At 39.0% G+C, this 23,390-nt stretch overlaps 1 protein-coding gene across 1 annotated transcript; it reads left to right on the forward strand.

Annotated features, from left to right (window-relative positions):
• Positions 1–12,204: 12,204 nt before the first annotated feature.
• LOC143221497 (uncharacterized) lies at positions 12,205–15,571 on the forward strand. Its single transcript, XM_076446930.1, has 4 exons — positions 12,205–12,347; positions 12,561–13,217; positions 13,333–14,761; positions 15,128–15,571. Exons 1-4 carry the CDS (start codon positions 12,205–12,207, stop codon positions 15,569–15,571), a joined length of 2,673 nt encoding a protein of 890 aa, XP_076303045.1.
• The last annotated feature ends 7,819 nt before the right edge of the window (positions 15,572–23,390 follow it).

The following is a 23,390-nucleotide window of genomic DNA, read 5'->3' on the forward strand; positions in this document are numbered from 1 at the left end:
CCATGCTATTTACCTTCATCGTTCATTCGTGCAAAGGATGCCGCGATGATCTCTTACAACGTATCAGTGTACATAATAAATTCATATTATTATATATACTTTATGCGAATAATGAAATTCTGTATGAATCAATTAATTAACAACTTAAGCTTAACATCACATATTAATAAAATTAAAACTATATCTTCGAATGTGATCTACTTAATGTACGACAATATTTTAATTTTTTAAAAGAAATTCTAGAATTTTGATGTGAACACTGTGATGTATAATAATGAAATATATAAATGTCAGGAAGCAGATAAAATAAGATTGATGAAATACAAATATGTGAGTATGTCATGTTCCATAGCATAATGATGGATTAGCAGTACAGAAAAATTAAGTAATTACAATGAAAAATAAATATAACAAATAAATTGATTAATTTCTTAACTTCCCTAATATTATTAAACATCAGGAGTGTGTTTCTTATTAATTCCAAAAGGAAATTATAAAAATTAATCAAAATAATGGATAATAATTGTGTATAATTACTAATTATAGATTAGACAATATTCAATTAATAAATACCCGTAGCGAAGAGTACGAAATATCTCACAAAATTGTTTTATATTGAAATATTTTCATGTTGTAATTAAGAAAAAATGAAAAACACTTTAGAAAAGTATTATAATGAAATAAACGTATAAATCAGTTGAATTAAATTAATTCACATTTTGTCAAATTATAAATTCAGTTAAACTCGTCGATAATACAATAGCATCAAAGTAAATAAGACAAAATAAAGTAGAGGTACTGTTCTAAATGGCTTTATTATATTTGGTATTCAAAGGATAGTTTAAAACAAATAATTCTAATTTACTAACAATTTATTTCGTCATAGACTGACTTCGATGCGACGCTCAAAAAATCATTCATACATTTGAGCAATATTCTAATTCAGTGACAACAGAATTCGATATCCTCATGACTAAATCAATTCGTTTTCGTGTATTTTCTGCATCGTTGTGTTTCGTGGCTGAGAATCTAGGTAGACTAGAAATATTACTATATAACTTTATTATTACATATTACAATGTTATATACACGTCATATTGTTAAATACTTACTCCGCGTACCAACGAAACTTCCAAACTTATTCAAATTTTTTTCTTCCTTTAGAAAAAATAATTAGCCCAACACTTCGCGAGACAGAATTAAACAATTTCATTTTTCCTTTACATAGCTTTATAAAATCATCGAATATCATTGAATCCTTAAATATTTACTTAAAATTATGAAAAATCAAAAAGAACGATTTATTCTGAATTCTCGCATGGACCGACACTTTTATACGGATACCACAAACTTTCTGTACTTTTATTTTCATTCACTGATCAATCGTGTAAATCAAATCTTAAAATAACTTTTAGTTTATCTCTGAAAGTCAATGGGCAGATGAATTCTATTTGAAACAGAAATAATAAATAATTATAATAATGCGTAACACATATCGTGCTTTACACAACTATATTTTTAATTCCATTTTTATGATTATTGAAACACGGTTCGATACAAATATTTAGAATTTCTATGAAAGCAGGAATTAATACAGTATAGTTATTCAATCATTCAATAAATAATAGATTAACATTTGTTAAATTAGTCGAAAAATATATTAATGTTTTTGAGAACGATATAATATATTACACGTAAGTTTGTAATTTAAAGAAAAAATTATGATTAGGATAACAGTACTTTAAATAGACATAATTGTGAGTTTCTTTTTCTTCTCATTATGTCCCGTTTCTAACCTTGTCTTCATATATCATTAATCCCTTCTTATTTCATTCATGTGAAAAAATCTTCGAAAGATAACACGCCCGTCATGCTGAAAGAGGACGGGGCTATGTGAGATTCGCACTCACTGAAACCCCCACGGTGATCATCCCCTCCGTTATCGGGTGGCACCGGGAAAGCAGTCGGGAAAATTCCGTCAAAGGGACTTCCAGTGCCCCACACGCCCCGTGTCGTAACCGATCATCTGGGTCAATCAGAGGCAAATACCGTTCAAAATTGTCCGGGCGCTGAGCGGCCACTGCAACGACGCCATCCTCCCACGCCGTGAACACCCAACTACTTTGGCCCCCACCCGACTGCTCACGACCGGCCCTGACTGCTGGCTACCGGAGGACGGTGAATGTCCCGTCTATCAGTAACCCGTAACTCATCATATCTATTACTAACCCTAATATATCTATGAAAAGCATTCACATATCTCACAAATTATGAAAACTGGATTGTAGTAGAAATATGCATACTAAGTCAATAAACGAAAACTTTCATAAGAGTATGTTGTATAGGACGGTGTAGTATAGTACATATCATACATAATATGTATAATACAGTAAGTAGATTATACATGTATTTTCACAAATGAAAAGTAAGAAAAAATATTTATTCAAGCATAAATCTAATGTATCCATCTAATCGTAATAATAAATAGTTTAGTATTGCAAGTTATGTACATGTACTGAGACATATGATTCGACTTATTTGAAAATATTCCAATAACTATTAATTGCAGATTTGGAAAATTTGATAAGAAAATTGATGTACTATTTAAAAAGGAGAAGAAAGCAGAAAGATATAATCGAATATTACCAACGGAGCGCAATATCTTTTCCGAACATTATATAATTATTTCAATTACCGAATATATTCCTAATTCCAATTATTTTATTCATTTTATTTCCAAGTTGTAGCTAATGAAACCGTGCAGCTTCATTTTAAACATTTCTCAAATAATAAATATTTAAGAGGTACTATGAAATATCATATTGCATGAATCATCCTATAATTGCATAATTCATTACAGTAGTACTCAAGTTAACTGTTGTTCAGTAAATAGATTTGTATGAAATATCACACCAATCACATAATATGACCTAGAAATGAGATTCAATAATCACATGAATCTCGATTTAATTGCTAGATGCACAGGCATTACCAATCAAAAAATGAAAATATTAGTTTCAAATTAATAACGCTTATTAGGGTATCATGATGTACTGTAAATTAATGTACAATATATCACACATTATGCATAATTGAAATTCTCACACTTTCTCACGTGTTTTCCTTTCTTATTTAAATTATGAAAGTATAAAATCAAATTTTAAAGAAGAAATAGTTAGAAAATGTCCTCAGTACAAATTATTAATAAAATTATATTAATGTAGACACTTAAATACAAATTTTCATTGTTTTAGGAGGTCAATGACTGCATGAACGCCATCCTTCGTATGAATGAACAAATCCTACATGATAACAAATCTACGACATCGCTGCACAATTCTCATCTTCCTGTACTTCTATGGTCCTAACGACTCTATATAGAAACGAAAAATCAATTTTCTCCATTGTAGTTGCTCTTTAATTTTTTACGATAACAAGGTTCGTCATTTATACTTCGTAGCTATGGTATGTATCTTATGGTAGATTTAATAGCGTGAAAAATATTCGTATGTAGATATCGTGAAATATTTATAGAAATATTTATTTTTATGAGATGCTGGTAAGCGTGATTATATACCTTTGGATCGGTGAAAACCTGTTATAAAATACAGCCGAAAAATTGTCCTTAAGCATATTTTTCAATGTAAAATTTATTTTACTGTATCGTATTTTGCTCATTATAAAAAGTCAAGAACTGTAAAGTGCAAATAGATTGTTTTCTCAAAAAATCGGTTGCAAATAGTTTGGCTTACTGCACCGGGATGTATCAAGAGTCAGAGCGGTCAATTAATTTTCGTCATCGAGCAATCTACTAGATACATGTATTGAGTCCGCATGGAATTCAGTGTTTCGGATAAATTTCACTCCCGTACTTATTCTATTTGATAAACATAGCAAGGAAATCCTCTTAACATTTCCGTGGAATAAATCAAAATACTTGCACTGACTCTTTCGAATGAATGGTTTATTTGCTGCTTATGATTCCTTCCAGGCGTTTTCTTTTTCCAACTACTAAAATACGATGCAACGAAAAAAGGATTCGTTTTTTAAGAAATACTTTTAACACTAGATTGTCGGATGTTGAAAATGACCCAATTCAACTCAAACATTTTAAAGAATCTTTATTCCAAATAATTTTTACATATACATTTTTTTTAAATACATTTTACGCAGATTTTTTTATGACATTCAATCCCAAATTTAACCCTATTAGATTCATTCTCTGTTTCATCCTGGATTTTATATAGTTCCGCATCAGATGCCTCAGATTCGATGTCTGATTGCAGCGGCAGGAGCGAGTGTGCGTACCGCGGGTATATTAAAAGTAGCAGTCGATGTTGTCGACTCTCAACGTGAATAGATAGGGAAAAACGGAAATTCAAGAAGAAGGGAAAATAAATTAGAAATTAAACTCATCACAAATGAAAACAATGTTAATTGAAGAAACTCAAAAAGAATTAAGTTCGAAAACCATACGAACAGTATTAAAATATGCGGGATATTCTGCGTGTGTTGCACGAAGTAAACCATACGTATCCAAAAAAAATCGAAAATTGCGGAAAGCATTTCCCATAGAATTTATAAAAAAGGATCTCGTTTTTTGTACTATTATCAGATGAATGAAAATTTAATATATTTAAGTCAGATGGCAGGGTATTGGTTTGGAGAAACCAGATACGGAAGTGAATCTCGAAAATTTACAAGTCACTGTGAAACATGGAGGAGGTGGAGTCATAGTATGGGGTTCGATTGCAGCACATGTTCTAGGAGAATTAGTATTTATAGATGAAATTATGGACAATTATGTATATTCAAATATACTAAGAGAAAATTTAGTCAAACTTGCTGAGAAATTAAATCACCCACTTAACTCTTATTTCCAACAAGATCACGATCTTAAGGATTCTCTGTATATTGTACGACAATGAATTGTTTACAATACTGCTAACACGCTAAATACTCCACATCAAAATCCAGATATGATTCCTACCGAAAAACCATTATTTTGCAAGAATGGAACAATAACAAGGTTTTTAATGTAGTTAGTAATTTAAGCACCTTCTGAGACATTTCTTTTCGAATTTAGGTAATTTTTTCATTGAGGTTGCGTTTTTGTTAAACCAAACGGGTACAGCATATGTGATTTGTCTAAGGAACGTTTTTCGAATAAAGCAGATTTTTCGTAGCCAAGAAGGCTTTTTGAGTTTTATCGATTTAAATGTCTACATGCTGAGAAAAACTTAAGCTAAAGTCTATGTATGTTCCAGGATAACGAACTTAGGGGTCGTTTACTTTTACTATTTTCGGAATACCTGCCCTAGAAGTGCTTCCTCACTCCTTTGATGCTGTAAGATTCATTGTCGGCTGCGTTGAAGGCACAAAGCGCAGACATGTAGATTTTCAGCATCCCCGGGTAATCTCTATTACAATGTTTGCCAAACTCGCTCAGCAAGGAATAAATAAATTTGGCCTTGGGGCCTGCCTGTGCCTGTGTATCGGCCATTAGCTGCGCAACATACCACTACGGGCATCTAATATCCCCCTCGGGAAATCTGTAGATCATGATTTCCGAGGCGCCGCAACGTACCGGCCCGGTCACCATCGCCGTAGCACTGATACTGTCGGACATTCTTGAATGGACTTTAGGGAAAACCAGGCTATTGAAAGTCAAGTTTTAATGTCTATTTTCAAGGAAAGGTGGACGCGTGTTGGTTTTCGGTTAATTTAACGGCGCGCTAGTGGGATTAAGGGAAAAGTATGTGAAGCAGTTAAAAGTAATCGCGAGAGGTTCAAACGGTCGTCAGCGTGGGTGGATCGGCTTACACTTGCATGCGGATCACTTGTGTATATAAACACCGCCAGAAAAGAGGAAGGAAAGCTCGAAACGTTAACCCCGCTTCATCAGAGGCCCGGGAGCACCATCGATAAAAGGAAAAAGAAAACGCTGAGACGACGGCGGGCTCTCAAGTTACGTTCCGGCTACGTCACAAATAGTGAATTATATTGTTCAAAGTAATACAATCATTTCTCTTAAGTAAAATAAAACACTTTTATTCTTAGCCTTTCGCCTTAGTAAAAGGTCCTCCGGGACATGCCTTGGTGGCTGAAATGCCTTACATAACAACTTAACTATACATATGAGTTTAATTTAGATTGCACATTTGATTTCCGGGCCCCTTAGGAGTAACTTCCCGCGAGGGTCAAGGAGCAAGGGAAAAGCCCGGACTTTGCAGCCGGGTGGGTTATGTTTTAGACTAATCATATTTAATGCGACATTAAAGTTCAAATTCTTTCTTTTCTACTAAATTCAATCAAAATGTTCGTATTGACTAGATACACACATATATACAGATATCTAGTTCTTGTAAAAATTTTACAAATGTGTTTTGTAGTTCAAAATAATACAAAATATTTATGAAATATTTATTATCTGGCAAATTTAGGAATCGATGAAAGCAATTACTCTTTTACTCTCAGAATACAGGCCAAAAATGGATAAATAATATTTTCATTATATTAATGACAGTTTAATTTGCTAAAGGGCAGACACAACACACCTTAATATATTATTAAATTGATACATTAAATCGATTTGTTGTATAAATTTTCGATTATGCATTATGCATTATGCATAACTGAGTAAATCAATGAGAAATATGAAAGTTAATTATCAATTTTAGTTTTACATTGAACTAAGAATAAATTAAACAATAACTAATTAGAATATAGTAATTTACGGTTTTATTCACGGTTTAATAAAATATTTATAGTTTACATTAGTATGGCAATTTCGTCATATTTCTATTGCTAATAGAAATTTTATTCGTAATATTTATACGAAAACGGTTAGAATATATATATACATTTTGCTGACAATATGAGTAATTATTGTTAGACAGGATTTAATATTATATTCTTCTATATTTATATATTTCATTCGTTTGTATTATCTCTTTATCTCTTTTCTTATACAGTTGACGCGCTTTAAAGCAAATAAATAACGACTGTTGCAAACTCCACGAGTATCTTTCAATTATGCTAACAATAATCGTACCACAGTCAAAAATGGTCATTTTCCAATTTCCTATTAAAAATTTTACTTTCCGCATTATCGCTCTGGTGACATGACTTTTCGGTTTTTCTTTTAACATACGTATCATGAATTTTTTTATATATGTTCTCTTACGCCATTTTCATTCTAGTTCTTCACCCTTCGTTTTTCAAGCTACAGGTCTTTTGATCCATCGCGATAAGTTTAGTATTAAACTGTTTAAAGATTAATGTACCTCAATGAAATTAATATTAAAAAATTCGAAAATCAATTTAGATAGATTTTCGTGATCATATCGTCAATAAAAAAAAATTTGTCTTTCAAATTATTTGGATACATACATTACAGGATGTTATCTATAGATTGTAACGTGAAATATACAACGCATATGGGGTGCAATATTAGCGGTCATAAAGGCGAGAACATATTTTATGAATGAAACCTACACGTATCCATTACATATCGATCAATCTTTCAACGAATTACGAAACTTTCGTATATATTACAAGAGAAGAAAGAAGAGATTCAAGAAACTTTGAATAAAGCATCAAAGATTGTAGAAACATTTTATACTAGTCTCAGCAAACTAGTGTAACATAATGCTTTAAAATGATTAGATGATTAAAAATGATTAGAATGCTATTTAGCTACGAAGATTAATTATAGACAATAGAAATTGTTTTTGATTATTAAATATTCATTATCCTAGTCAGGATTTTATTTTGATACAAATATCAGAATAATATCTATCATTTTATTCTTTTCTTCGTGAATATTCCTACTGTTATTGTTCGACATATCCTATAATTCGTTTCACGTGGCGTTTATGGATAGTAATTACCCATAATGATAATGAAAATTGCCATGATAATGGTTATTCGTAACCAAGAATTATTTCCATCATCTATATGTGCTATTCGTAGCAACGTTGAATTCCAATTATTTTTTAAACAATTTTTAACCAATTTTAATTATTTCTTAACCAAGGCGGGTATGAATACAAATTTGTTAATCTTTGCGCTTCTTGAAGAATTGTTCATATCATTGATAATTTTCGACCTTCTTTATCGATCTACTGAAATAAAAATTGGAATTTCAGAGTTCGAATCATTCTGTTATATTCGTTGAATCTAGTTTCTTTCTTGATGGATTCCGCGGTATTAAGAAATTAATTTTATTTACAAAGCTTATGACAGTGGTTTGCAACTTGCGCATACCTCCGGAGTTACGTTGATTATTCCTAGATAGTACGTGAGATGAATCACATTATACGAATTTTTTTTATAGATTATGTATAGTCAGGATAAATTATCTACGAAGTGGTACGTTACTTGATCACATGCAGGTTGGTAGTACGCAGGGACTAATAGTTCAGCATCGCTGATACGTGAAATTCTTTTCTTTTCGTTTTCTAATTTTTTACATTATTAATAAATGCTTGACAATAATCCAGAAATGTGTTTTCCAACATTGTATGCTTTACATATTACCTGGAGATGTAATATACAGATAATTATAATTAGCATATCTCTTGCATAAATAGACAAAACTACAGCTATAATACATAAGAAGCATTCTATTAGAAAATTATTTAACAAAACTCGTCGTTTTATCGTCGCGGTAGTCGTGTGTTGCCAAAAAGATGGATAAATATGAGTAGCTAGCGAGAGACGATATTTTGAATAAATCATTTTTCGAACATCTCTGGAAATTTTCCATTTTTCAATGATTCGAAAACGTCAGAAACTTAGTTGCGCTGCTAATGTAATAAATTACCAATTTTTTAATTCAGTTAACATGAATTCGAAGTTATTGGCATCAAACGCTAACAGAAAGTGTCGACGAGTAAACAAAATAATTAATCTGTACTGAATTGTTACTTTCGACAAGTTTCTTTAATTTTTCCACAACGCTGAAACACAGATAGACATTAGAATCACTTATAACGAAGAAAATTGCTTGTTAAAAAAAAAAAATGAGTCGAATCCTACTCGAGCCAAAATCTTTTTCTTTTTTTTTCCATTTTCGTAAGACGACAACGAACATGTAAAAATCTATCAACAGTTGTGATTATGTATCGATGCACAGTGCAAAAGATGGGCGTAGTGGTTATCGGGATCTGAGTATTAATATAATTTCTGCAAACATTAGTTAAACGGTAAAATACTGGAATCCATAAACTGCGTTATGTATTAGATTTATTGCGACTACAGCCGCTAACTCTTTGCCGATTATACCATCATCTCCTGGATCTTTCTATGTATTTGAATTAATCGCGGTTCTGATTTCAGACGGTGGGAAATGCTTAACAGGTTTGCACACCATCGTTGTTAAATTCAGGCACTCTATTGTGCTGGTAGTCTTGTCGAGTGACTGGAATGCCAATAGGTAAAAACAAACGTAAATGCTAGGTTTCTTGCAAAAACTTGTTTATCGCAACCTTCTTTTGCGTGGGGTCTATCCACTTTTCCGATTATATTGCATCGGTATGTTGAGATTTTCTTCTAGCTTTCCATAACGAGTAAATGGATTCCGAGTGTGAAAAAAATGTAATCGGTAAATGTTTGTTACTCGTGTGGTTTGGCAACATCTGCTGCATATTACATGTGTGCTGTTATATCCTACATTGCATGTTCTATATCAGTGGGTGCCTTGGATAGGCTAGCTAGGTTTAAGTACTCTCAAAATATACGATCACTAATTTATAATGCTCTAATGTCAAACTTGTTATGAGACGATTTTTTCGTTTCTGTGTTAAGCGCAGTTATGTTAAATGGTAGTTATGAATTTTAGAACGATAGCAGAGGGGTTAAATGCTAGATCGTAGTTATCTTATATACATATTCTGTTGTGCACCTAATCTTTCTATAATATACATTGGATGTATAAACTAACACGCAGCCAACGCAACAACACATTGCAACCATTTAATAGGCTATCGTTTTGGTAAGCATCAATGACAAAACGCCGATTAGTAGGTCATCGGTCGGTAGGCACTGGCAACACAAAGCCGATTAATTGACTAGCGGTCGGTAAAGTGGTAGTATTGCAATAGTATTGTACAAAGCATTGCGATGGCCTCCACGAATGTTTACGCAATATGATTTCTGGCCAAAGCTCTGAACGTCAATGTGCAGAAATTCAAAAAAGCGCGGGTAAACGGCGGGAGTAACTATGACTCTCTTCCCCAACAGAGGCTCCACGCACTGAGGGTCGTCCTAATCCCGCGGCTCTACCACAAATTAACCCACGGTAACGTCATGATTGGGAGTCTTAATAAGACGGACAGGATGATTCGATCCGCCGTAAGAGGGTGGTTCCATTTACCAAAGGATGCCCCCACGGCATTTTTCCACACAACAATAGCCCAAGATGGGCTAAGAATTCTATCCGTCCGCTGGTAAGCCCCTCTTCTGAGGAAGATCAGGCTAACGAACATCCGACTGCCCAATCTTGATCAAGTTGCGGCGGCTAACACCTTCGTCGCAACTGAAATCGATAAGGTTAATAAGAGACTGCGGGTTGAGGGACGAACCTTCAGTAGTTCCAAAGACATCTCCACGTTTTGGAGCCAGAAACTCTACAAGGCGGTTGATGGCCATGGTTTACGTGAAGCAGGCCAGCATAAGCAGGCGCATCGCTGACTCCGCGAGCATACGAGGCTCCTGTCTGGCCGTGACTTCATTGGCTGCATCAGGCTCCGTATCAATGCGTTGCCTACCAGATCTAGAACGGCAAAGGCAAGACCGCAGAAGGACCGGCAATGCCGCGCCGGCTGTGGTGTTCCAGAGACCCTGAATCACGTTGTACAACAATGCCACCGTACACACGCCGCTAGACTGGATAGGCATAACGCGATTGTCAACTACATCGACCGGAGCCTGCGCAACAAAGGGTTCACCACCACCCAAGAACCCTCAATACCAACATCGGAGGGTTTGCGGAAGCCCGATCTGGTAGCCGTAACAGCAGGACGCGCGATTGTGGTGGACGCTCAGGTGGTAACAGATGGAAGAAGCCTCAACGACGCGCACAAGAGGAAACTGGCCTACTATGACACCAGCGACCTCCGACGCGCCGTTGAGTCCAGATTCGGTGTCAAGGACGTAGCTTTTGCCACCGCTACACTTAACTGGAGAGGCATCTGGTCGGGCCTGTCGGTTGAGCGGCTTGTACACCTAAACGTTATTCACAATAACGATACAGCTATACTTAGTACACGAACCGCAATAGGTTCTATCCGATCCTTCCGCCTTTTTAGTACCGTGACCGCAGTTTCGTACAGACGTGGCGTAGGGTAATCCCAATCCTTCCCTTCCTATTCCCCAACTGTGCTACCTGCAGTTAACCAGGTACAAAACGAGGTGGATGTTTAGTGGGTATGCCCTGTGAACGGGAGAGTCCCACACAACCGGACAACAACACCAGTCCGGGAGTGCGTAACGCATTTTACCACCTTTGCAAAAAAAAAAAAAAAAAAAAAAAAAAAGGGCAGCGATGGTGCACGCTGTTGGGGAGTGGCGACCCCACCTTACCCGAGCTATGGGGCTGTGAGCCCTATGGACGGACATGCATCCGTGACCGGACTAACAGACGAACGTGACGTACCGAACCGACGTAACTGATCCGTCAGTAGTCGTCGCGCGGTCCTCGTCCTGGATGCATATGTGTATATGTATATCATTATGATATATATGGATATAGCGGCCTAAGAACGGGGCCGTTATGCCTCTCACGAAGATTAAAAGCAAGAAGTGTCAGAAGTAACGTGCTGTGCGGCGATCGCGAAAGCGATACGCCGTGGGCACATGCCATTGGCTGGTGGTAGAAGCGATATGCCGCTGGACTAAGAAGAGGGAAGGCGGCGCGACGCCGATGTCCCGAGGAGTGAAAACGATACGTCGCTCGAACTAGAAGGGGCAATTGCGATGTGCCGCTAGAATTTGGACGGGTTCGTGGCTGTCGCTGATGCCACAAAGTGAGGCATAGTAGGCTGTGAGTCCAGGATGGGGCGGCCCGGTGACTGCAGGCGGGTGACAACTGGACGGATCGTTGATGACCTGTCAAAGTTTAATGTACATTGAGACGGAAACGGACTGGATTATAGATAAATAGGTATATATTAAGCACCTTAAATGAACAGAGAGAGAAGAATGGAAGTCTCGGACACTGGCCCCGGATCCTCTGTGGCGGACTCGTCCGCTGCCGGCCAGAGGGCCACTGTTGACGAACCTGGCATGTCCCCGGATAAGGATTTGATTATTTATATGGACCTGCCCCTTAGTGGGCAGATAAAGTGCGGGGCATGAGTCCGTAATCACTGGCGCCAACTGCAGGAGAAGCAGTGGGCGGACCACATGAGTCTATCCCACACTAATCACAAAGTTTGGTGGAGATGTGCACAGTGCAAGAAATCCTTTGAAAAATTGCACGGATGCAGGTGCCATCTCCCCAAATGTAAAGGCGAAATAACCGAAAGTGGTAACCATTAATGCTCATCCTGCGGAAGCGCCTTCAAGTCGAAGAGCGGATTGTCACAACACGAAAGACACATGCACCCCGCACTTAGAAATGTTAAACGGGCAGAAGGCGCTAAACCAAAACGTTTGGGGAACCGGTCAACCATATGGACGGATGAGGAGTTAGAACTCCTTATCCAGCTAAATGAAAGATTCAAAAATGAAAGGTTCCCCAACGTAAAAATCAGAGAGTTTATTCCCAATAATATACTCAAACAAATAAGCGACAAAAGGAGAATTCTGCCCACTATGGGGAAAGCGGATGATACTGAGGAGGATGACTCTAACACTGCCTCCTCAGTAGATAAATCGGTGTCTGGGATCTCCAGCATCGAGGCGCCGCCTGAGCCTCCGGGAGATGACGACTGGAAAGGAGAGCTCAGGCAGGATATTCTGACCGGAAGGTTAGATGAAAGCAACAAGTTTTTCCATTTAGAAAAACTGATAATGGAGTCGGCAGCTAAGGATGATGCCGGCTCCGAGGAAATAGACAGAATATTGGAACTTGCAATAAGGAAAGTAACCGAGGGCACCGTCGAAGCTGGCGGCGGAAATAAAAATAGGAGCAGAAACGAGCAAAGAAATAGAATGGAACAGAGGAGGAAAGAAAGCGATCGCACTCGCTTCAGCAAGTTCCAATATGCAAGGTACCAAGAATTTTATAATAAATGCCCTCGAAAATTAATAGATATGGCGGTCGCGGGCGTAGGACTAGAAGCGGGGAAGCAATCTAAGCTTCCCGATAAAGCAAACATCGAGCAGCTCTATGGAAGCCTGTGGGGACATGAAGGAGCGATCACTGGTCTTCCGAAACTCGGAGGGGGCCCGAGTACACATACACCAATTAGAATTACTGAAGCCCATGTCGGTAGACGAGCTTATAGCAAAAATGAAAAAGATTCAAACCGACACAGCCCCCGGCGTCGACGGCGTCAGGAAACCCCATCTCCGTCAGAGCGGTTTCTTGCAGCTGCTGTCTAAATTCTATAACCTTTTAATACTGAAAATGTACTACACGGCTCAATGGAGAATGAACAGAACAACACTAATACTTAAAACGGGCAAAGATGCATCAAACATTAAAAACTGGGGATCCATAACAATTTGGTCTCTACTGAGCCGGGTATTCTCGTCAATGTTGGACAGCAGACTGCGAGATAAAGTACAAAATCACATCCGCCAAAAAGGATTTACGAAAGAAGACGGATGCAAACATAATACAGTAATATTGCAAAGAACTCTGACGGCAATGAAAGAAAAGAGTGGGGGAGTAGTGACTGTCATCGACGTATCAAAGGCGTTTGATACCGTGCCCCATGCCGCTATCCGAGATAGGCTAATAAACAAGGGCATCCCGGCAGTCGTCGCCAAATATATACACTCAATGTACGACGACTGCAAAACTAGAATTAGGACTGGGTCGGAGGAACTGGCATTAGACATCAAGAGGGGAGTAAAGCAGGATGACCCGCTATCCCCCTTGATGTTCAACATAGTCCTCGACCCAATAATACAGAAGTTGGATGAGAACACGGAGGGCGTTAGACTGGGAGACGAGGGAGTCTCCGTCTTGGCCTTTGCGGACGACCTGGTCTCGCTGGGCAAAGACAGCGGAACGGCTGCCCGGCAAATTCAGATGCTGGATAAGTATCTGAAGAAGCTGGGTATGTCGATCCAAGCCGACAAATGCTCAGCATTCCAGGTCGTACACAAAAATAAAACGTGGCATTTAAAGGATCCCGGCTTAAGACTGAACGAAACGGCTTTTCCTTATACGGGTCCCGAGGACACACTGCGATACCTCGGCGTAAATGTAAGTCCCTGGCGGGGACTGCGACAGATTGACGTCGATAGAATTGTCGCAGCGGCCACAAACATCCACAAAATGAAACTTAAGCCTCACCAAAAGGTCAACATAATCAGAACACATCTGCTACCGAAATACATACATGAAATGGTCTCCAGTCCGCCCCCTATCAAAACATTAGAGTCGTTAGACCATGAGGTCAAGGGGGTCATTAAAAAGATTTTACATCTGCACCTCAGTACGACCGACGGTGTAGTATACACCGAAAAGGTCCATGGCAGGCTGGGGATACAGAAAATTACAGATATAGTCCGAATCGCCACGCTGCGCAGCGGCGTTAAAATACTGCGCAGTGATGATCTGGCGGTCCGGGAGGCTTACTCGGTACGCGAGGCCATAATTCAAAAATACGCTCGATCGCTGGCGATGGAGTGGCCCGCTAGCGACAAGGAAATTGAGGGCAAGCGCGCGAGTCTCCGCTAGAGACATGCCGATAGATGGGAGGCTCTCTCCTCCCAGGGCCAAGGTTTGAAATGCGTTTTCAATGATAAACATGGAAATGCGTGGTTAAGGCCACCAAGCCTACTTAAATCGTCCCGATACATAGACGCACTCAAATTAAGGACGAATACATTTGGCACAAAAATAGCACTGAAAAGAGTCAACAAAGGGATAGACCCCATTTGCCGAAGATGCAAGGGACAAATTGAAACGCTAGGACACATACTGGGGAATTGTATATTCACAAAGAATGCACGGATCAGGCGGCATAATGAGATCGTAGATTTCATCGAGAACAAAACATCTGAGCATAAGGCAGTCTTTAAGGAATCGTCGATAAACGTGATCGGCGACCTCAAGAAGCCGGATCTGGTGATCAAAGACCAGGATAGGCTAAGGGTCGTCGATGTCACGGTTAGATTTGAAGATGTCGACGGTTTCCGAAAAGCTTTTAAAGACAAGATAGACAAGTATAAGGAGACTGCAAAATATTTAAGAGCCCGCCTGAATTGCAACAGGGCAGAAGTGCTGCCGATAGTTGTTGGCAGTAGAGGAGCTATGCCGCTTTCTACTGCTAAGAATCTTAGAGCCCTGGGCCTGGGTACCGAAGATATAATAACAATTTCACTAATCGCCCTCAGGTCGTCTATAGAAATCGCAAACAAGTTTCTAGACTACGACTACATTCTGTAGTCGTTGTATCAAAAGGATTTTATTATTTATTTATTTATTTATTTACAATTAGAATGACTGCCTCCGGGCTAATACGACTACTGGGATTCTACATCTCGGCGAGTCCCTATGAGCCAAAGGAAATATTTTAAACAACCGACCGAGAGCTACAGGGATTCAGTTCGTCGCCTTGTCGAAGGCGCACAAGCTAGACCGCACAACACCTTTCCCGATAATCTCCCCACTGCCGAAGCCTCAAGAGAGCCTCCAATTTCACCACCGCTATTCCCTCCTCAACAAGACTCCAAAACAGTGGCGTCTCCTGCCCTTGATCCTGACACTGTCATTCTTAATTACCTTGAGGCCCTGCCGTCGCCCAAGGACCAGACCTACAGCTTCGACGTCCTCCGGAGCATCATTGATCGGGCCGGCGCAGCAGGAAAAACCGAGACCCTTTCCCGTTTATCTCTTTATTTATTGAATGTTTAGCCAATGAAGGAGCGGGCCCTCCGGGTTCACCTCACCGTCCCATTAGCAATACAAAACAACGACGTCAGGGTTACTCCCTGACTCAAGGGAACTGGTATAAACGCCAAGGTAGGTGCATCGCGACCATCCTGGACGGTCCCAATATGTCCAGTCTACCACCTCAGGACATCATGGAACCCTACTGGTGGTGTATAATGGAGCGTAAATGCGACATGGCACCACTCACAACATCTGGCCAACCCCTTCTGTGTTCCATCTGGACACCGGTCACGTCTGATGAAATCACCAAAAATGAGATACCACTCTCAACATCCCAGGGTCCGGATGGAATCACCTCTATGCAACTTCGAGCAATGCCAATCAGCATTCTCGTAAGAATACTCAACATCATCCTTTGGTGTGGGAGGATACCGCATCACTTGGGAATGTCCAAAACCATTTTCATTCCCAAGAAGGATACCTCAACCGATTCTGGTGATTTTAGGTCCAGTACTATACCATCGGTAATAGCTAGACAACTGCACAGAATCCTAGCAAAGAGGCTCGCTTCAGCTCTAACATTGGACCCCCCTCAGCGGGCCATCATCGCAGCTGATGGTTGCGCAGAAAGCACAACACTTGTCGATCTCCTGCTCCGGGACCACCATCACAGGCACGGGACGTGCTACATCGCCTCCCTCGAGGTTAGTAAGGTTTTCGACTCCGTCTCCCATAACGCCATCTTTGAGAGTCTGGAGTCATATGGGCTTCCGAAAGAGTTCATTGATTACCTAAGGAGCTTACACACGACATCTGGTACACGTCTCATCGGTGAGGGATGGACATCGAAGCGTCAACCAGGGAGACCCATTATCCCCTGTCCTATTCAATATCATAATTGATAGACTCCTCAAATTCCGCCCTGGCTTTCGCCGATGACCTCATTCTATGTGCATCAACTCCCATTGGCCTTCAGAAGCTTACCGACGCAACCCACTCATTTCTATCTTCGTGTGGGCTGAATTTAAACCAGTCGAAATGCATCACCATCAGCATAAAAGGACAGCCAAAACAGAAGAATACAGTGGTCGAGCAGCGCTCGTTTACTGTGGCAGGGAACAGGATGCCATCGTTAACTAGATCCAACGAATGGCGCTACCTCGGCATCGACTTCACCGCCGACGGTAGATGCAAGTACCTGCCACAGAACGAGATAAAACCATTGCTTTACAAGCTGTCCAAAGCCTCTCTGAAGCCGCAGCAGAGGCTCCACGTATAGGGGGTCGTCCTAATCCCGCGGCTCTATCACAAATTAACCCTTGGGAATGTCATCATGCGTAATAGCGACACAGCAATTCTAAGTACACGGACAACAATTGATTCAATCCGTTTTTTCCGCCTTTTCAGCATCGCAACCGCAGTATCGTACGGACGTAGGGTATTCCCAATCCCTAACTGTGCTACCTGCAGTTAATCAGGAATAAAACGAGGTGGAGGTTTAGTGGGTATGCCCTTCGAACGGGAGAGTCCCACACTACCGGACAGCAACACCAGTCCGTTGTGCGTAATCATTTCTTCACCTTCCAAAAGAAATCACAATCCCTTAAGGGATCATAGTTACACGGGTCGGTGATGCGCAATACAGACCTCTTGCTAGGTCCGTTAGCCTCTCCCGCTCAAGTCTGCCCCCCCCCCTTTGTGGTTTCCGCTGGTTAAACAGACGAGCTTAAGACGATGCAGGCATCATGGCTGACCACCCTGCTGCTGAGGTAGACATGGTCAACAAACAACAGGAACGTGGAACCGCATATGGCCCTCGCGCGTTCCCTCAAGCTAAGAAGACCCGGACAGGGGGACAATTATGACAACACGGCAATGTCCCCGGATGCGATTTTGTTATTGACCCCCTTCCAGCCTCGTACTTGCTCTGTGTGCGCAGAGGTTGGAAGGGGTAGGATTTACTTTCTGCGGCTTGCCGATGAGCTCCGCCGCTATCAGGAAGGGCACCAGCGGAGCTCTCTGAAATTCCGCTGCTACAATTGCAGCAGTTCGTAGGCTCCGCGAACTGCCATAATGGGTTACACCGGATTACCTCAGGGGTAGCAATACGTAACATTGTTATTAAATTATTTTCATGGCTTTGTTACACACTTGTTTATTATCTACATTTATTTATTATACACTTATTTAGAAAGATTCTAAGCAATGTTTATTTTAAGGTTTTATATGCGACTATGATTTTATCAATTGATTTTGTTTATTTTAGCACAATAATTTTAATCAACTGACTATTAAAAAAAATATATATTTTACCTATTGACGAAATGTTTTATTTATTTATTGATATACATTTTATTGATTTTTAAGCCCCCGACGTGCATTGTTTTAGAATCATTTAATTTTTTTCATTTTTTCTTCTCCTTAAGAAGAAACAATAACCATTTAATGTTGTTACCTGTTGAGAGGTATCACCCATCGAGTGATGTGGCTCTTTACACCCATCACCCGACTGAAGCGCATATACGTTTTAGTATGTAGACTCAAAATGATTTGGGGTTGAGACGCGTTATATTTGAGTTACGTACATTGAATATTTTTACCTTTAACACGGCTCATAGTTGTATCGGTTATGAATGAAAATTTATGCGAGCAAACTTAATGACCTAAGTGGACGAAATCATATTTTAAATGTCGTCCTGGCTCTGACGGGTGACATCCTAAATCGTGGTCATGAGCTTTATATGGAAAACTATTATAATTAAGTTAGGCTGGCGAAAGATCTCAGGAGTAAATCACCATATATATGCGGCACGTTAAGATTCGACCGAAAGAGAAATATAACAAATTTGGTAAAAAAGAAACTAAAACGAGGAGACTCTGAAAGGCTGCGATCAGGATTCGTTGTAGTCAACAAATGGAAAGATAAGCGGAATGTGCTGACTATTTCCAATATGCATAAATTCGAAATGGTTCAAGTGAACAATAAAAATGAAAAAATTCCGATTAAACAAGATATAATCAGAGATTATACTTTGGGAATGGTAGGTGTTGATCGTTCTGTCCAACGTATGTCATACTACTCATTCCTCAGGAAAACCGTCCGTTGGTACAAGCAAATTGCGCGACACAACTTCGAAATTTTCCTGCAGAATGTATTTTCATGTTCTACAACCACAGAAAACAAAAAATAAAAAGATTAAGATGCTTCAATTTAGGGAATCAGCTATTGTGCATTTACTTGATCGCAATGCCAGCAACGCAGGAGAAAGCATCGACCATGGAGATATAACTGACTTTCATTACTTAGAACATTTTCCTCCCACAGAGAAAAAGAGCAAGCCTACAATGCCAAGTCGAATGTGTACAAACGAAAAAAATCGTAGGGAGAGATATTTTTGTCCAGTGTGCCCTATAACCCAGCACTTTGCGTTATACCTTGTTTTAAAACTTACCCTACACAGCGACAACAATGAAAGTATTTTTTAATTTTAGTAATACATTCGTGTATGTATATAACTATTATGCAATGATTTAACTGTCTAGGCTATAATTGTAACAGTATTAATGATAACTTTAATAGTAAAAGTTGATAATCAATATGTTCCCTACACTATACATTTTTCATTCATCCTTTCTAACAGTTCCTATCTCAAATAGCCATTTGCAGCCAATCTAAACTTGCAGCACTCACTTCGAGATATCTCGTAGCTGACAGTTTTGGTACAGATGCTAACTACGAGATATTTCGTAGTGGGCAGTCAATGGGTTAACGAGATTCCATCTTTCCCTATGTACTTTATAGCGAAACCCCTGAGAAGGACATGGGCTTGGAATAATTAACGGGGAAAGAAGACCCTGTTGAGCTTGACTCTGGTGGGTGATTGGTAAAATACAAGATGGATGGGACTTGGTTTTTGGTTATTTTAATGGCGCACTGGTAGTAATAGAGGAAAAAGGTAAGGGATGTCGTATCGCGGACGCTGTCGACAGTTGATCGGCTTATACTGCACGTTCACGCCGATCACTCGATGTATATACAAAGTTTTCTGTACGTTGTCACTACGTCGATCCCCATCGACGACGGTCACTGACGATCGGTTCCTTGAGGAGACGTGTGCGATGCCTACGATTCGTTAGTGGACTGTGTCTCATTTCGATACTGTTCAGTATTTATATCTGTCCTTGATGGGCTATGTACCTTATGACTGCATCGAATTTCCGAATTAAGACAAAATTTGTAAAAAATAAGCCAATTTACCAATTTGATACTACACATACAGTAGTATAACTATGATCCAAAACACCTGAATGTGTATATTTAAAACAATTATAACTATTTTCTGCGCTTAACCTAGGAAAGAAATATCTTAAGACACATTGAGTTAATGCTGGAAATATCTATTCTCTCACACGCAATGCTCTTATTGAGAATTTAATAGTAAGATTTTATATAACATGATACATTTTAATCGACTTCCCCCGCTGTTTATTATATTTTCTGTCTTTTATTGCACCCCTTCAACCGGTGTGGGATTAATTTTCCCAATTTCTCTAAATTAGGATACCTTACAGTGTACACTCTCCGATATTCCAATTGATTTAATCATCTGCCAATATAACCTTCTCGAATATAATTATCTAATACTTTTCTCGGACAACAATATACATTACCTACATTTTGTTACTTTTGACTTTGCTGTCGAAGAACAACCAAAATGATGACGCGTCATTTGGTGGAATGTTATCAGGAAACGCGTTCGAAACGCCAGAATTTATGATCGGTTCTTCTTTCTCAATATTGTCGAAACACAGATTCGAGCACTTGAAAACGCTGATCAATTGTGGCCACATAGAATGTATAAGTTTCGTTTCATTGTTGAAGTACTCGACTGTTATTTATTTTAATTCCGCAGCTAAAATGTTATCACAATATAAATAAACGAAACGGTGCATTTGTTTTATTGATGAAATAACTTAAGAAATCGAAACGTTCGTTTCAGTACAATATTCAATGGTCAATGAGAAGATTGTTTAAAAACGGGTAAAGTTTCAGCTATTGCTACCAGCATTGGTTGTTATTCGAATGAAATGTAAAAATAGGGTAGTGCAGCTATCACTGCCTACTTTTATTCCAAAAGTCCAATGAATATTTCGAATGTTGAACTCGACTTGCTTCGATCCTTAAAATTATTATTATATTATATTAGTAAATATTAAATTTTTTAACGTTTTATCAGTACTGTTATCAATTTGTTAGCTTGAAATTCTCTGTCACATAAATAACAATGTGCTAACGCTTTGCTAAAATTCCGTAAAATAAGCCAACATCGTCCCCGGTATTATAGTAATCTTCGGAAGACTGTTCTTGTCGAGGTGCGCAATTAAGTTTCCGTGTTTTGCACATGAATTGTGCTAACGACACACGTAGTCGACATGTCTTTTCTGGCCTACTCTAAAGAAAAAATCGAGGAGTCCCTTCTGAAGTTTTGCTTTCGCGGCATGAAGGAAGGGATTTCAGGCATCGATTTGTTACTGCCGAAAGGAGTGGATATATTCCGAAAATTCTAAACTAAAAGTAGAATTTAATTTAAATCTAAAACTAAAATTCTAAAAAGTCGTGACCTTCAATATCGAGGGCACCTTCAAATCGCATTGGAAACGCATAAATAAACTCTACGTTTGGTGGAACCAAAAAGGAATCGTGTACTATACGCCACGAGACACAAACGAGTGACACTACAGGACGATAATGTTCCATGCTGTCTTCGATTGAATCGCTATTCGACGAATGACTTCCGGACATACTTTCCACCAAGTTTATGGCATATTTCGGTAGCAGGGATCTCCGAATATGACGAATTTGTAGTATTAACTTGCTTACTGCGGTGACAATCTTCCATGATAGCTTTGTTTTATGCATATTCAAACATTTTCTATAGGCCTGGAATCGGGTGAGCCTGATGGCCGCATCTGCCGATTGATGCCAGATGTTGTTTTCCATTCGTTACAGAGTCTGCTCCTATGTTTCGGATCGTTGTCTTCCTGCAGCGTCCAGTTTCTGTTTTTCCTTCATGAACCAATATTTGGTAGGTAACAATAATGTTTTTCCGCAAATATCTAATATTCGTTCGGCATTCAAATTATCCGGAAATATCGACGCGTGCTTAATAGATGGTCGGACTGTTTTACTACGACTACACAGTTGACCAGGTGTGTGGTAGTAATGTACGTGCCCACAAAGATGCCTCGTTAATAAATATGACATTACTTCAATTCCGGTCAATATTTAGGTTCGCAAACGCGAGTCGTTCGCGTACATGTCACTGTATCAACGGAGGTTTATTCATAGTGCTTCGCCATCCATTTCATACCATCAGCCTGAAGATGACGTTTGATAGTATCTACAGAACAAACCTAACCAAAACATGACCTTCCTCATTCAGTTTCACATGTCCCTGAGGCACAGATAGTTCAAAATACTTAGAAAATACAGCCAAAATCCCTTTGCCATCTTTATCCGCAATATTCAGTTTTCTGCCTCGATCCAGAAGATCATGGAGTGTGTGCGTTTTTCATAATGCGAAACCCACTTTTCTGGTTAAAAAATGACTCGAAGCCTACTCGAGCCTCAATCGTTTACTTTTTCCCATTTTCCTTCCATAAGGAGGAAACCTTTCATAAGACGACAACTGTGATGTAAAAATCAATCAACCGTTGTAATTATGTAATGCGATTGAAACTACCTCATCTGTGGTGCTATTGTGGCGCTATCAATTTTTTACTAAATCGATTGAATTTCTCAATATTTAAGTCACTATGTAATGTTTCGTTGTTAATGTATCACGGTACACGAGTTACTGTCCTCAGTAATTACAATATGTGTCGATTTAAATGCAATAATCTTCAATTTCCATTTTTCTTCCCAGTTCCATATTTCCCGTAGGTAGCTCTCTAAGAGCTACGGTGTTGTGCTTAGATCTTCCTGTATCGATGAACTGCTGTGTCGTCCACGAATATACTTCTTATTATGCCATCTGTTTCTGGAAGGCCGACTGTTTATACTTGATCAAGCGACCACAGCTAACATTTTTTGATACTTTTATAGTTCCGACTACACTTGACTTTCAAATGACATTACAACAAATGTGATTTAAAAATCTTGCAGAAACAATGTGAAAAATTAGTTTCAAGATTGAATAGTAGTCACGGGTGACATATACAGTCGAATTCCAAGTTAACATTCATAAAAAAATGCAGAGCTGGAGCACTTGATTCTGAGAAAATATCTTATGGCATCGGCTATTCTATGTATTTACTCCAGTATTGAATATTTTATTCTGCAACAAAATTGGTGCGGAAAAATGATATTCCT

Source organism: Lasioglossum baleicum, unplaced genomic scaffold (assembly GCF_051020765.1).
Source record: "Lasioglossum baleicum unplaced genomic scaffold, iyLasBale1 scaffold2525, whole genome shotgun sequence".
NCBI classification, from domain to species: domain Eukaryota; kingdom Metazoa; phylum Arthropoda; class Insecta; order Hymenoptera; family Halictidae; genus Lasioglossum; species Lasioglossum baleicum.

Coding starts and splice junctions, on each gene's coding strand:
- LOC143221497 (XM_076446930.1), top strand. CDS start 12,205: ATGGAAGTCTCGGACACTGGCCCCGGATCCTCTGTGGCGGACTCGTCC. Junction 12,348..12,560: donor CCCCTTAGTGGGCAGATAAA/GTGCGGGGCATG, acceptor ATCCTGCGGAAG/CGCCTTCAAGTCGAAGAGCG. Junction 14,762..15,127: donor CGGTCCGGGAGGCTTACTCG/GTACGCGAGGCC, acceptor ATATTCACAAAG/AATGCACGGATCAGGCGGCA.